Consider the following 13263-nt stretch of genomic DNA (forward strand, 5'->3'; position numbering starts at 1 on the left):
TCCCACCAGTGACTCTAGATAAGTACTCAGGAAGTTAGCCCATGCCATTGCCAGAACCACCACAGCTACACTACTATTTTTAACATGCTAGCTCAATCAAATCTAGCATGTATAGATTTGTGTACATCTACCTGAGCAGTGAATTACACCTCCAGCTGCAGAGTAGATGTACCCTGGGACGATTAAAAAAAGATTGATAAGTTGCTCATCAACCCGTTTCTCTGTCTTGTCCCTTATCCATAGGGTATATTGTAATATCCCTTAGGACAGAAGTACAGAGCCAGATCCTATAAATCCTATGTAAAAGGAGCTCCCATTGACTTCAGTGAGAGCTCTGCTCATGGAGGGCTTGCAGAATTGGGCCCACAATGAAATGAGCAAATAAAGAGATTATTTTTAACATATTTAAATTCTGCATATGGGGGAAGAGAATTAGGTCCATATAGGCTGTTCCTCATCAATGCACACAGCTCTCCGTAGAACTTTTGCCACAAACAGAGAGTGTATATGGTACATAGCAAGAGTAAGGGGTGTTAAAGAAAACAAGCTTTCTTTGTATCTCATGGACAAGCTGATCTGAAGAAGGAGCCTAAAGAGGCCACATGAGCTATTTCCACAAAACACTTCTACATTCAGCAATAGTATCTTTGCAATTTTGTTTACCCATTCAAGTATCTTCAGGAGATATGTCACCATACTTGCAGATACTGTAGCTCACTTCAACATCTATAAAACAACACTGATAGACAAAATCTTCAGAAAACACCCATAAATGATCAGGAAACTTGACTATCAAGTAGTTTTTTAAAAAAAATCATGGATCTTTACATTACACATTAATTTCATGCTCTCTGAGATCTTCATGTGAATGGAATTGGTGGTTTTGTGTGAAATATTCAGCTATAACTCAGATTTGTACGTCAACAAGATTTTGCGTATCCACTTGGAGTAATATGCCACTCTGACAAAAATCCCAGGACGATTTGGAATGGCACATCCACGGCCAGGAACGATAACACCCACTATTATTTTCATCCTGTTTTGTTCACAGACCAAGGGGCCACCATAATCCCTCTAGGAAAAGAGAAATAAAGAACATTAATTTGTGAACAGCTAAAAGACACAGTTCCCCCTTGTTTTCTGTGAGCTATTGGGTAGCACCCTACTCTAGGAACCTTCAGTAAGACTATCTAAGGAGTAGTATGATATCTTCATTTATGCAGAGCATCACAAACAGGGCCTATATCAACAAACAGCAGGGTTGGCCCTAGGTTTTGTCAGGCCTCTATGCAAAGAGCCAGGCAAGAGAGACCCCATCCAGATACTGATTGTAATTCTTCCAAACTTCTACATACCAACAATATTGCTTCTTTCTCTCAGCTACCTGGCAAGTGCAAAATATGTACAGTAGTCATAAAAGCCATCCAGCAAACAGGACAGGTGGTTGGAAAATCTCTGGTGCAATGCCAGGCTATTCATAGAAGGGTTCTGAGAGAGCCAGCAGTGCTATCCCTCTGTCACATGTTGGGCAGCAAGGCCCCTGGGTGCGTAGAGCTGCATGCGTTTGCACAGATGGCAAAGGCCACCGCCAAGAATGATTCAGAAATGAATTAGCCACAGCTATAAAAAGGAGAGGACTTCTTCTCTCCTCAATGAACCCCATAACTCATTATTTTTAATGGGTGGTACACACATGCATCAATCCAAGCGCTACATGTATGATGGGAATTTTACATGTGTGGACTAGCATGTCACGCACTAACTGGCCTGGGTGGAACCTGCTGGCACATAAAAATTCCCTAGTGCATGCTAATGTAGAGCCATTGTAAACAGCATCACGTTAGCATGTACTAGAGAACTTTTAGTGTGCCTCTGCAGGGTCCATACAGTCCAGTGCGCAACACACTAGCATAACTAGAATTTATATCCATCTGTTGCTCACTAATGCACCGTGTAGACAAGCCCTTAGTTAGCGATGACATTCTTTAAGATTTGATTAGCTAATGAACGATAAAATCGTGCAGTCTTCATTCACTGACGCCAGCGAGTAAGGAATGCAGGACTGGGCACTAAGAAGTGTTTGCATCAGATCTTGAAATACTGCCTTAAAACATAAAAGATAACAATCCTTGTATCCTCTCCAGATCACTTCAGAATTAACAGTGATTGACCTCTTCCAAATACAGCTGGTTTTCTTAGTTCTTGCTGATTGCAGGCTAATTCACAGACTATGCCTGTACTATTATAGCATCACCAAACCTGCTAGTGAAATATTTATTGTCTGCTGGGCTTTCACCTGCCATTCTGACTTAATTTCCCTTAATCTGATAGCTCTGTTTTTCTGTTTGTTCCATACTGATAGATGTTGTTCCAAGGGGAACACAGGAAGAGTGAAACCATCCACTAGTTATAATCATAATTAATATTGATGTGCTTCATTTCTTCTTACATGAAAAAATGAAGAGCTGGATTTCCTGAGGACTTCTATGCAGGTGTGTCATTTATATCTTAGAACCCTGAGAACTAATTGATAATGAACCAAATGTTTAATTTTGAGGAAAATACTTTGTTATTACAAAATGATCCCACTGAGGAGTCATATTAACATGCCGCTACCTAAACAGGACCTGCCTCCCGCAAGTTTTGGTGCTGTCCTTGGGTAGGAAAAAGTCCATTGTTTTATTTATATTGAACTACTTAAAATTTCCTTGTACCCATCTAAACCAAATGTGTACTCATACTAGTGACTGTTGCCTTCTCCACCCATCATCTCGGCTGGCAGACTGTCAGTCTAAAAATGATACATCACTACAATAAGAGGATTTTGTACCTTTTCCTCTACATCCTAACCAATTCCCACTCAAAGGGACTGATTCAAACCCAAATGAAGTCAGTGAAAAGACACTCCCTGACTCAACTGAGCTTTGGCTCAGGATGCAATTGAAAGATACCAACTTCTCTCACAAAGCTCCACTTTTCTATCTAGAAACAGAGCTACCATCTGCTGTGTCTTTTTTCCCCAGTAAGATCCCCACCACAATCAAGGATGAATGCCAATATATCCCAGAAGTATATATAACAACTAAAACTGCCCCAAATTCTGAATCTAATCTATTTCATAAAGCTGCAAACATTCTAAATCCCAGTAGTGGTTGCACAGATTGTGAGACATCTACCCTGAGAAGCTTGGAACTCTAAGGGCTTCCACTCTGTTCATAGCTCTCTCTTTCAACATCACAATGAGGTGACCTATTTTGTTAATTTCTTGGTCAACCCCCGACTTGGCTCAGCAGCTAACCTGATTGCAACCCTACTGGCAATTCAGATAAACTGCTGCTGCTGCTCACAGGGGGCGTGATGTTGCCACCTTTTTCGGACTGCATATACTTACTCCACAAACAGATCCCAGTCCACCAAAGCATGTGATTTAATCATGCTGAGTAAACTTAGCATGTGCTCAAGAGCTTTGTTGGATCGGGGTCATAGTCCCATTGATTTCAGAGGAACTAAGAATAAGGAACTATCCAATGTGAGTCAGGGTGGCAGAAAAGAGTCTTCCAGAGAGAGACCTTTGTTTGCAATGTGCATGGAAAGGAAATAGTATCCATGGTTTCTTTCCACTTACCAATTAAATGCAGAGAGAATAATTAGGCAAACACCAGGAACGTATTACTGGTAAAGGAAAAAAACAACCCCGGAGCAGATGTTTGTAGATTCTTGCACTCTGTCATACTATTTTACCTCACACGGTCCAGTGCCAATGCCCTCAGCCCCAGCGCAGATTTCTGACTCGTTCACAGTCATCTTCCCTTTGAGATATTGGTTGCACTTCTCATTTCCCATAATAAATAGGTTTGCTACTCGGAGCAGGCCATCAAAGTGAATCACTAGCATTGAAAACAAGAGCAACAGTCAATTGTGCACAAATTATATTACATTTTAATGAAAATGAACACTAAGTACTAATACCGTTTATGCTGATATATGCCACTTTATCAGCTGCACATTCTCCCAAACTCTCCAGTAATACACATGCATGTTTTAGATTTCTTACATTGTTACAGCTAAAAGACAGGTAAGAAAGTGTGTCTGGAGTGTGTGTAATATTTTTAGATTATAATACCTGGAGATGCGTGTTGTACTTGTAAGAGCAAAAGACTGGAATATGGATTTCTCGCTTCTATTCCCTAATCAACCAATGATTTGCTGTATGACTTTGGAAAAAAATCACTGAGGGTAAGATTGAGACTGTGGGTGCAAGTCTGACTCCACAAAAATCAATGGGAGTTATGTCATTGACTGCAACAGAGCCAGGATTTCACCTTTTGTCTTGCCCTGAATAAAGGGCAATATGCAGTTGTGCCACCCTCAGATCAGCATAGGGAAGGAACTATGACTTAGGGTATGTCTACGCTGGCCCATGCCAGCTGACTTGGGCTTGTGGGGCTTGGCCTAATGGGCTGTTTAATTGCAATGTAGATGCTCAGGCTTTGGCTGGAGCCCAGGCTCTGGCACCCTGTAAGGTGGGAGGGTCCCAGAGCTTAGGCTGAAGCCTGAAATTGAATATCTATACCACTATTAAACAGCCCCGCAGCTCAAGCTCCATGAGCCCAAGTCAGCTGGTATGGGCCAGCCATGGGTGTCTAACTGCAGTATAGACATGCCCTTACAAGCACAAATTCCTCCTCTCCCTTCACTGTTCAGCTACTCTGGATAGCACAGTATGGGTTGAAGTGCAGAACCCAGGCTCTGCTCACATTCCACTCATCTGTTTGAGGAAGAGGAAGTAGCAACCCACAGAGCTCGCTCTCCCTCCTTGTCTAGCAAGTCCTAGTGCCCCCCATCTCTAGTCCCTATCCTAGATTTCCCACACTTACAGTCCAAGTCTCCTTGCCTAGCCATTCCTGGTTCCCAGCCCAACCCTCTAGGCTCTTGGCCCCCAGTTTCCTTGCCCAGCCCATTCCAGTTCCCTCCTGGCTCCTCATCTGATCTGCCTCTGTCACATGCATCCCAAGACTCCAGCCACCTTCCTGATGTTCCCCATCCCCACTGGCTTCCCATCCAGGTCTCTTTGCCCAGCCTTGAAGTCTTTAAACCACAATTTGAGGACTTCAATAGCTCAGACATAGGTGAGAGGTTTTTCACATACACAAAATAATGCATTTTTCCCTAGCCTCATTCTCAGACACAGCTGAATCATTTTCGCTTAATTTTCCAATAATATTCAGCTTCATGAAGACATCGAGCAGGGAAAATTTCATCTGAAACAGTTAAAGTTTGGCAATGTTATAAGCAATGGAAAACAAGATCTTATAATGGGACATTTTAGGGAACTTCAATATTAGCTAGCGCTACTAGTCTTGCCTATAATATGTTGGGAATGGGAACTAAGCAGACTGTCAACATATATTGTTTCATTCAGTTTTAAAAACTAATATCTTACATCCTGTGTGTCCCCATCCGTAAACACTGCAGGTGGTCCTCTCTGGAATGGTACATCCAGAAATGGGCAATCTGATTAGATCCACAAAATTATTGAATACTGCAGCTCTGCAAAGAGAAAACAAAGAGTAGACATGATGGATCTTATACAGCATTTTAAACTGCTTTTTAAAAAAACAATATGATCTATGATATATCACAGTAATAATTAAAAATTGTGCCAAATATTCTGCTTTATTTTTCTTCTCATGAAAATCTGGGAGTTCCTTTTAAATATTTTTTGAATTGCAGATGTTACTTCTCAAGCAGCTTTCCTGTAGTGCTGTTACAGCTTGTATTCTGTTTAATTTGGGTTTTCTGTACGAAGATAAACAATGAAGGCATAAAGGGAATACCCTTAATTTGAATAAACATTTATGATAATATGACGGTACATATGAAGGGTCATATGTACAAAAGGAGCTCACTTACAATCTAGTGTTTATTCTATCCTATAAATTAAAACCACACGCCATTCTATTTAACTAGGCCTGATTATCAGGAAGAAAGATCCATGTAGGGCATGATTTTTCCGAAATGGCATTGGTTTTTGTTGGTGCAGAAGGTGAATGTGCATTTTTAACACATGTCCAAGAGTCTGGGCTCCATTCTGACGGAATGCGCATTACCTTGAGAATCAAACTACATGCGCAACCCAGACTCTCTGGTTGCTGCTGTTCCACACCAGTTATTGGGGCCACTGGATAGCATAAAAATAGATCTGTGAGCCCACTCTTGGTTAGGGAAACTAGATGTCCCGATTTTATAGGGACAGTTCCGATATTCAGGACTTTGTCTTATATAGGCTCCTATTACCCCCACTCCCCTGTCCTGATTTTTTACACTTGCTATCTGGTCACCCTACTCTTAGTTATCCCAACTGTGGCCTTTTATGCCAGACTTCATGGGACCAGTGTAGAAGCTGCTTCTTGAGTACATAGTAAGTGCACAGATACCACTTTTCAGCTGTTCTGCTAGCAGACACCAGCATAACCCCTAAATAGAGACTTTGTACCAGACACAAGAATGACAGGTCAATTCCACCAGCAATGAATTGTTGGTACAAATATAATCTAACTACTATCCTTTGCACCAGCAAAAACTCAGGATGGCTGAAAAATCAGGCATATACTGTGAAGAATATTAAGCCAATCCCCAAAACAAGAAAACAATGATTAGCAACTAATCACAAAGTTATAAATTATATCACTGTGAGTAGAGTTGGTCAACATTTTTGTCAATGTTTTTTAATGAAAAATGGATTTTCAACCACCAAAAAGAAAAAAATCCACAGTTTTGTTTTCATCAACATTTTTCCTTTTTTGAAGGGGGAAATTTTTTCTTTCTTTTTTTTTTTTCATTTTATTTGGATGGGGAAAATCCTACTCTTTTGCTCTATTACTTTAACACACCCTATTCCAGTGGGGTGGGAGAACTTAAATATTGTAAAGGTTTTGTTATTTCTCCTCCCAAAAGGATTATTTTTGTTTAAAATATATGAAAACTTTCAAACAAACTGAAAACGGTTTTTTTGAATTTTTTCATGATCTAGGCTTACTTTACCTTTTTATGACTAGCTGTAAGTGTGAGTTTAATCTATATGGACATAATCCGTATTGCTACTATCTAGGTCTGAGCCTACAGTACTTTCTTAGGCAAAACACTCATCAACTGGAGATCCTGGAGTTAGCAATATTAAGAACTAACCTGGCAAGTTTCAATAATACCAGATCAGACCCTTCAGGTCCATACACCAACTGGGAGATATTCAGAACTTGTTTATGTTTCTCTTCTCTTCCTTTGATATTATGAACTCCAAGCCAAGCTTCATAGTCTTTCAAATCTTTGTACCTGAATAAGACAAATTTAGTATGAGACATTGGCATTTTACTTGGTCTAGTCTCAACACAAACATTCTTTTTTGGTATGGTAACATTCACATATATATTGAAAGAGATTAACTGCCACTCTTTGGTAGAGATGGACACACACTGCCATTTCCAAGTCAAATCAGAACTTTTCCAAAAATTTCATTGCATTCAGATATAGGGTTTTGGTTTGGAAATAAAGGCAAGCCATAAAGTTCACATCCAGTTCCAAAGTTTTTCAAAATCCAAAGGCATTTTGGTTAGCGTCCATCTCCACTATTCCCGTATTCTCTCTCTCTCTCTTTTTTTTTTTTTTGGGTTTTGTACATTTTATATCAATTCCACCAACTGTAAGATTGTATTGTTTCACTTTGCAAGTACTGCAGCTTGAACGAGAATCTGTTTACTGGTTTTTAAAATTGTGACATCTAAGACAAGAACTACTGAAGTTTTATTTTTAAAAGTGGGAGTGATCTTGTAGCAGGTTACCCATCTTTTCTCCACTTCTATATTAGGATAAAAATATGCAGTTCATTTCCACATATATTCATGGCAGGCCTCTTAGTCTATACACTGGAAGATGCTAGGTCAATAAATTAGAACATGTTAGTAATTCAGCAGTGTATAGAGAGGGGAAAACAATATGGATAAAATAAGAACCAATAGAAACTTGCATCCAAAACTCAAACTGATCCTTTTGGAAGACCCAACAGGTCACACTTTTAAAAATTATTTAGTTTTTATTTGCACAATGAAACTGGACTTCCTGATTTCAGCCAGGACCTAAAGAGGATGAACTGAAAGTTTGTTCTGTTTGTATTTCCAAGGCAGAATAAGAAAACTCCAGAAATTTCATGATCTCTCAGAATTCTTGTGAATATTCAGATCTTATGGAGCAATGATGGCTAAGTAGTAAGGCCTGGATGCACAAAAGAAGTTAGGTGTGTAATGCTGAGCATTACAGCACCTAACTTTTAGATGTCTAGAAAATCCCTGCAATTCACTAAGCCTGAGTTAGGCACTTTGGCTCCTATACAATGAATGGGGAGAGATAGGCTCCTTAGACTGATTCACGGAAACCAGTATGCTAGACAGGGAACTGCTTAACTAGCCAATGGGAGATGCTGACCAATGGTGACATAGGCACCACCTCATAGACATAGGCATTTAAGTCCAGACTGCAGGGAAGCACCTATGTCTACTAGCAATTCTCATCTGTGAATCCTCTCTTAGAGATAGGCTCCTTATGCCATTGTAATAAGCTGCTGAAAGAGAGGGAGGGAAAAGAGGAGAAACTTACTCATAACTTTAGCCAACTCATAAGGATACTGACCTGGGAGGCTCCCAGTTGAAGTCTCCCTCCATCTGAGGGGGAGAAAAGATTTGAACTGAGATCTATCACTTCTCCAGTTCTAACCACGGAGCTATGTGACATTTGGATACAGACCTCCTTCAGTCTCTCCTGGTGAAGCTGTTGCACTTTGTATCAATAATTAGTCACAGGGGGAAGGGGGAAACTTGATTCTGGGACACTCATATCCTAGGTAATGCTCTAACCATCAGCCTATAAATTATTCTCATGCATGTTCTCTCTCTCCCAATGACTCAATGGGTTCAAACTCTGCCACACGAGTCTTTCCTCTTAACGTCTTGTTTCCATTCTTTTAAGGGTTTGGACGGATGAAATGTGCTTCTAACTGTAGTTTTTGTTTCCTAATAATATCCAAACTTTCAGATTCTCAGTGAACTGAACCTTTGAACTTTCCGAGATTTGCCCAGGTTTGTATTATACTCTAGCCAATTCCCAGCAGTAGCATGAAATTAAATCTTATAAAGAGGCAATTGTCTAATTATCACACTTGAAAGAGACAGTCGTACTTCATACTTTCTGTAAAATGTCCAGTGCTCTTTTGGAGCTATGATAATGATAATAAATGAATAGCAAGTTTCCATAAAGACATTCATTATCGAGAGAGAAGGACTGAAGATAGAGCAAGAGAGAAGACTGCAGGGTTTAAAGGGAAGATGCATTGTGCCACAGGCTTAAAAGAAAGAAAATACATTTCAACAATGCAAATCTACAAACTACTGTACCGAGAAGGGAAACATTGTCTTGCTGTTAGAACCCAGTTTTCCTTTACCAAAGTACCTCCACAGATATGTTTATTCCTAGGGGGGAAAAAAAAAACATAGGAAAAAAAATTGTACTATTTGGTTTTTATCAAGCCAAAACTTCTAACAGCACTTCTAAGGCCACCACTCAGTTACACAATCATATTATTTAAATAAATTTAGTGCCATTAAAAGGTATATTGACAGCCCCAGAAAATGAAGATCTCCCTCTACAGTGCAGGTGAATCATGGATAATACTGGAGCAATGTAGGCTTCCCTCAGACTGCCCCACCAACCTATCTCTAAAGATGAGAGGGAAGTTCATTTCTCTGTTCATTCATTTTTTGGCCTCAATGCTGAGACTAAAATAAGGGAGCCAAATGTAAAACTGTGATGTGGCTATCTGTCTAGTAGGAACTGGATTGAAATTACCAGCTCATTTCAGACAGGCCCCTAAACTGCCACCAGATGGTAACAACATTTGGTCATTACTTAGCTAGCTCGTATTCCAAGTATTGACCTAAAGGTGGAAAGTTCCTATTTGATTACCAATCCCTTGGGTTATCCAGTCCCAACGTACTTCAGTTGGAAACAATCTGCAATATGTGATGACCTGTGTGAGATTATAGAAACTGCGGCATACTATATCATGTAAAATTAAAAGGATTAAATATGACAGATATTCCAGGAATAAAGAAGAGAATTTGGAATGCAGATTAATTAGTTTGCTTCTTTCTACTTCCAAAATCATTATATTTATTTACTGCCGCTCTTTGGAAGGAGATACATCAGTGCTCTGGGCAAAGTTTAACTTCTCACATTTTATAAATTCAAATCATACAGATGTTCAAAGCTTTAGCAAGAACTACTGGAATGAGCCCAAATTCACTTATGCTTATTCTGTGTTGCAGTTCAAAGATAGCAGACTAACACAGATGTTTGCCTTCTACTTCTTTTTGGACTGTATTTCGGCTGGGGAACAAGTTGGGTTCTTTTTAAAAGAAAGATTCCTTGTCACTGCATCACAAGTAAGAGTACATATAAACTTTTTGTCAGTGTCACTTGGCCAGATTGGCATCATCTCATTTAGAAGTTGTGACTGGTACATACACAGTGGCACACAGAGGTCAAAAGTCTGCTTTAACAGTGGCACAAATTCAGAGTAACTTCTCTGCAGATGAAGTTACTCCAGATTTACTTAAGTGTAATCAGTAGCAGAATCTGGCCTAGATCTCAGGATGCTCAGGGTAATTAATTTTCTTTACATTTTAGAGATGGGCCTTAGCTGCAAAGTATGGTCCCAGATCTGGGTTTCAAGCACCCCAAAGTTTAAAGAGCTTCAACTCTGAGTTTGGTTTTGCCCATTTTAACACTTTGTAATGTTTTCAAAACTTGGATTAGGAGACTGATTTGATTTTAAAATTTCCTCCCTCCACCCCCCCCCCCCCAAATGTTCCAGAGTGATCTGAAGTTTTGGTTCAGACCTCTATTATAATTAGTGGGTTTGTTTCTAACAATACAACAGTTGAATAATAAAACCATACTCTTATTCACCAACAAAGTATTTTTCAATCATAATTTTGTTCCTTGTGAATTTTACTCACCCTCCCTACTACCAAACAAAAGAAAAGCTTTTCGGAATTCATCTTTCAGTAAAAGACCCCATAATCTTTTAAGTGTCTCTGGTCATTCCCCCCGCCACTGGTCATTCTGTCTCTCTTGAGGATATATTGTGGTATGGCCTGAGACACAGTGTCCAAAGACACATTCCAATTGGCCAGTGGCTGGGCTTTTTCACTTATGTCACCTGTGCAGCAACACCTGACAATGCACAGATGAAGCGTCATCATCAAAAAACTTCACAGAACAAAGCTGCTATGTCCATTATGGGTATGGGAGAGAGAAAAGTTAACAGAGGAAGGGGAACAAAGACAGTTAGGGCCGGAAGAGAGGTACTAGTGGCAGGTGGACAGAGGGAAGCACTGAGGGCAAATATATCAGAGATTTAGACAGCCTACTCTTCCAAAATGCCTTTTCTGCAGCAGTTTGTGGCCTGCAAGCTACTTTTAACCCACTTGCCAGAGTAAAAGCTAAACTGGGAGTTGCTTTTGGTGACCAAATATTAAAGGGGAGAATCAAGACACCTGCTATGGTAGGCAGATAGAAGATAGTTTTGGAAAGGTCAGAAATGTGTGTATATAATAGGGTTTGGGCAGCTGTGGGGTGAGAGAAAAGCCATGCCCACTCCTTCCTTTTCCTTTCCTCGGTCATATAACAAACCTCCTTTTCCTTCTTTACTTGCATGTGCTGAACACACTTGTCTGGTTCAACATAGCACAGGTGCACCTGCCCTGCTTTGTCAGTAGTCCAGCTGAAGTCAATGCTTCACATGTTAAGCATGCACTTAAGTGTTTTGCTCGATCACACCAGCCTTGTAGGATCAATCCCTCAGCCAGCTGATCAGCAGCTTATTCAAGAGGACAAAAACATTGTTTTTTGTCAAACCAACTGGGACGTTGAGACAGACCCTGGAAATATTATAAATGATAATTATTTGTATTTTGGTAGTGCCGAGGAACCCCAGTCATGGACCGGGACCTTATTGTGCTAAGTGCTGTACAAACGCAGAACAAAAAGTTGATGCAACATTCCTGTTATTCAGGGAACATGGTCACCATAGAACAGTTTGATCATCCAAAATTAGCTTTTCTAATAGAAAGTGAGTTGGAGATGGATGGGGGATGGGAGTACAAAGGGCTTAAATAGTCCATAGAGCTTTAAAGAAAGGCTAATATAGCTATCAAAATAGTACAGAAATATACATCAATTGGAAAAGGCAAACAAATGGGTTAAGAACTGCATTTGTGGAGGAGCAGAATAATGAGTTTAAGGAACATGCATTTTTTTATGTTGGGAGTTCTTCATATGGTACCAAACGGAGAACAATATGAGATAAACTATTTCCATAACTTTATCGAATAAGATCTTTCATAATGTAATATACATTTCCATCTGTGGACATTAGGATCTTGTTTTACAGGGAGAAAAGGGATTTCCTTATTGCCCATATTTATTTCTCATACGTATTGCATTTCAATTGCATGTAACGAGATGAACAGATAACCTTAAAATTTGACACTGGTTTAAATCCTGCATGTCATCTTAAATCTTAATGTACTGCTGTTAAACTGCAGAAGGCAACATGCAACTCAATTTTCTAACAAGAGTTACTGAAACAAACATTTTAAGGCTAGATGTGATGCCAATGATATAAATGGATCTACAGTAGCTAATCTGGAAAGCAGAAGATTATGCATGTTTTATAAAGAACAGTTCTTATACATAGGACAGAAATAATGAGCTTATAACCAGTTCATGGACAAGAAGAATACAGACTTGGATTCAACAGTTGTTCCAGCATATTTATACTTTGCTTATGCAGTGTTTAACCACAATGTACGTGTGTCTTTACTGAGGTTTATGTTTTAGTGTAACCTCAAACCTATTTTTTTTTAAAGTAGGGTCATCTTGATAAATGATAGTTACCTGTATGCCAAACTAACCATCCATCCTTCGTTAGTTTGCGTTGGGATTCCATTTACAACTCTCAAATGTTTTGTTGAGGCACAAGAAATGACAGTATCTGAAAGCAGGTCCAGAGATCACATTTTACTAAAAACAGCGGGAGGAAACCTGTACAGTTGCACATAAGGACCACAGAAAGGTCAATTTTTAAGAAACAGATTTTTTTTCTCTCAGAGCTACTAAAAGCATTCAAAATTACATCAGTTGGAGTGGCAG

General features: G+C 39.6%; 1 protein-coding gene across 1 annotated transcript in view; it reads right to left on the reverse strand.

Moving 5' to 3' along the window:
* Positions 1-900: 900 nt before the first annotated feature.
* The window catches only part of HGF (hepatocyte growth factor), a 57652-nt gene continuing 45289 nt past the window's right edge, over positions 901-13263 (reverse strand). Inside the window, exons 13-18 of the mRNA XM_077807082.1 lie at positions 13009-13105; positions 9444-9518; positions 7189-7332; positions 5444-5550; positions 3742-3887; positions 901-1074 (exon numbers count right to left, since the gene is read on the reverse strand). Coding sequence (XP_077663208.1) covers positions 901-1074; positions 3742-3887; positions 5444-5550; positions 7189-7332; positions 9444-9518; positions 13009-13105 — 743 coding nt within the window. The remainder of the gene's footprint in view (positions 1075-3741; positions 3888-5443; positions 5551-7188; positions 7333-9443; positions 9519-13008; positions 13106-13263) is intronic.

This window comes from Eretmochelys imbricata, chromosome 1, assembly GCF_965152235.1.
Source record: "Eretmochelys imbricata isolate rEreImb1 chromosome 1, rEreImb1.hap1, whole genome shotgun sequence".
NCBI lineage: Eukaryota > Metazoa > Chordata > Testudines > Cheloniidae > Eretmochelys > Eretmochelys imbricata.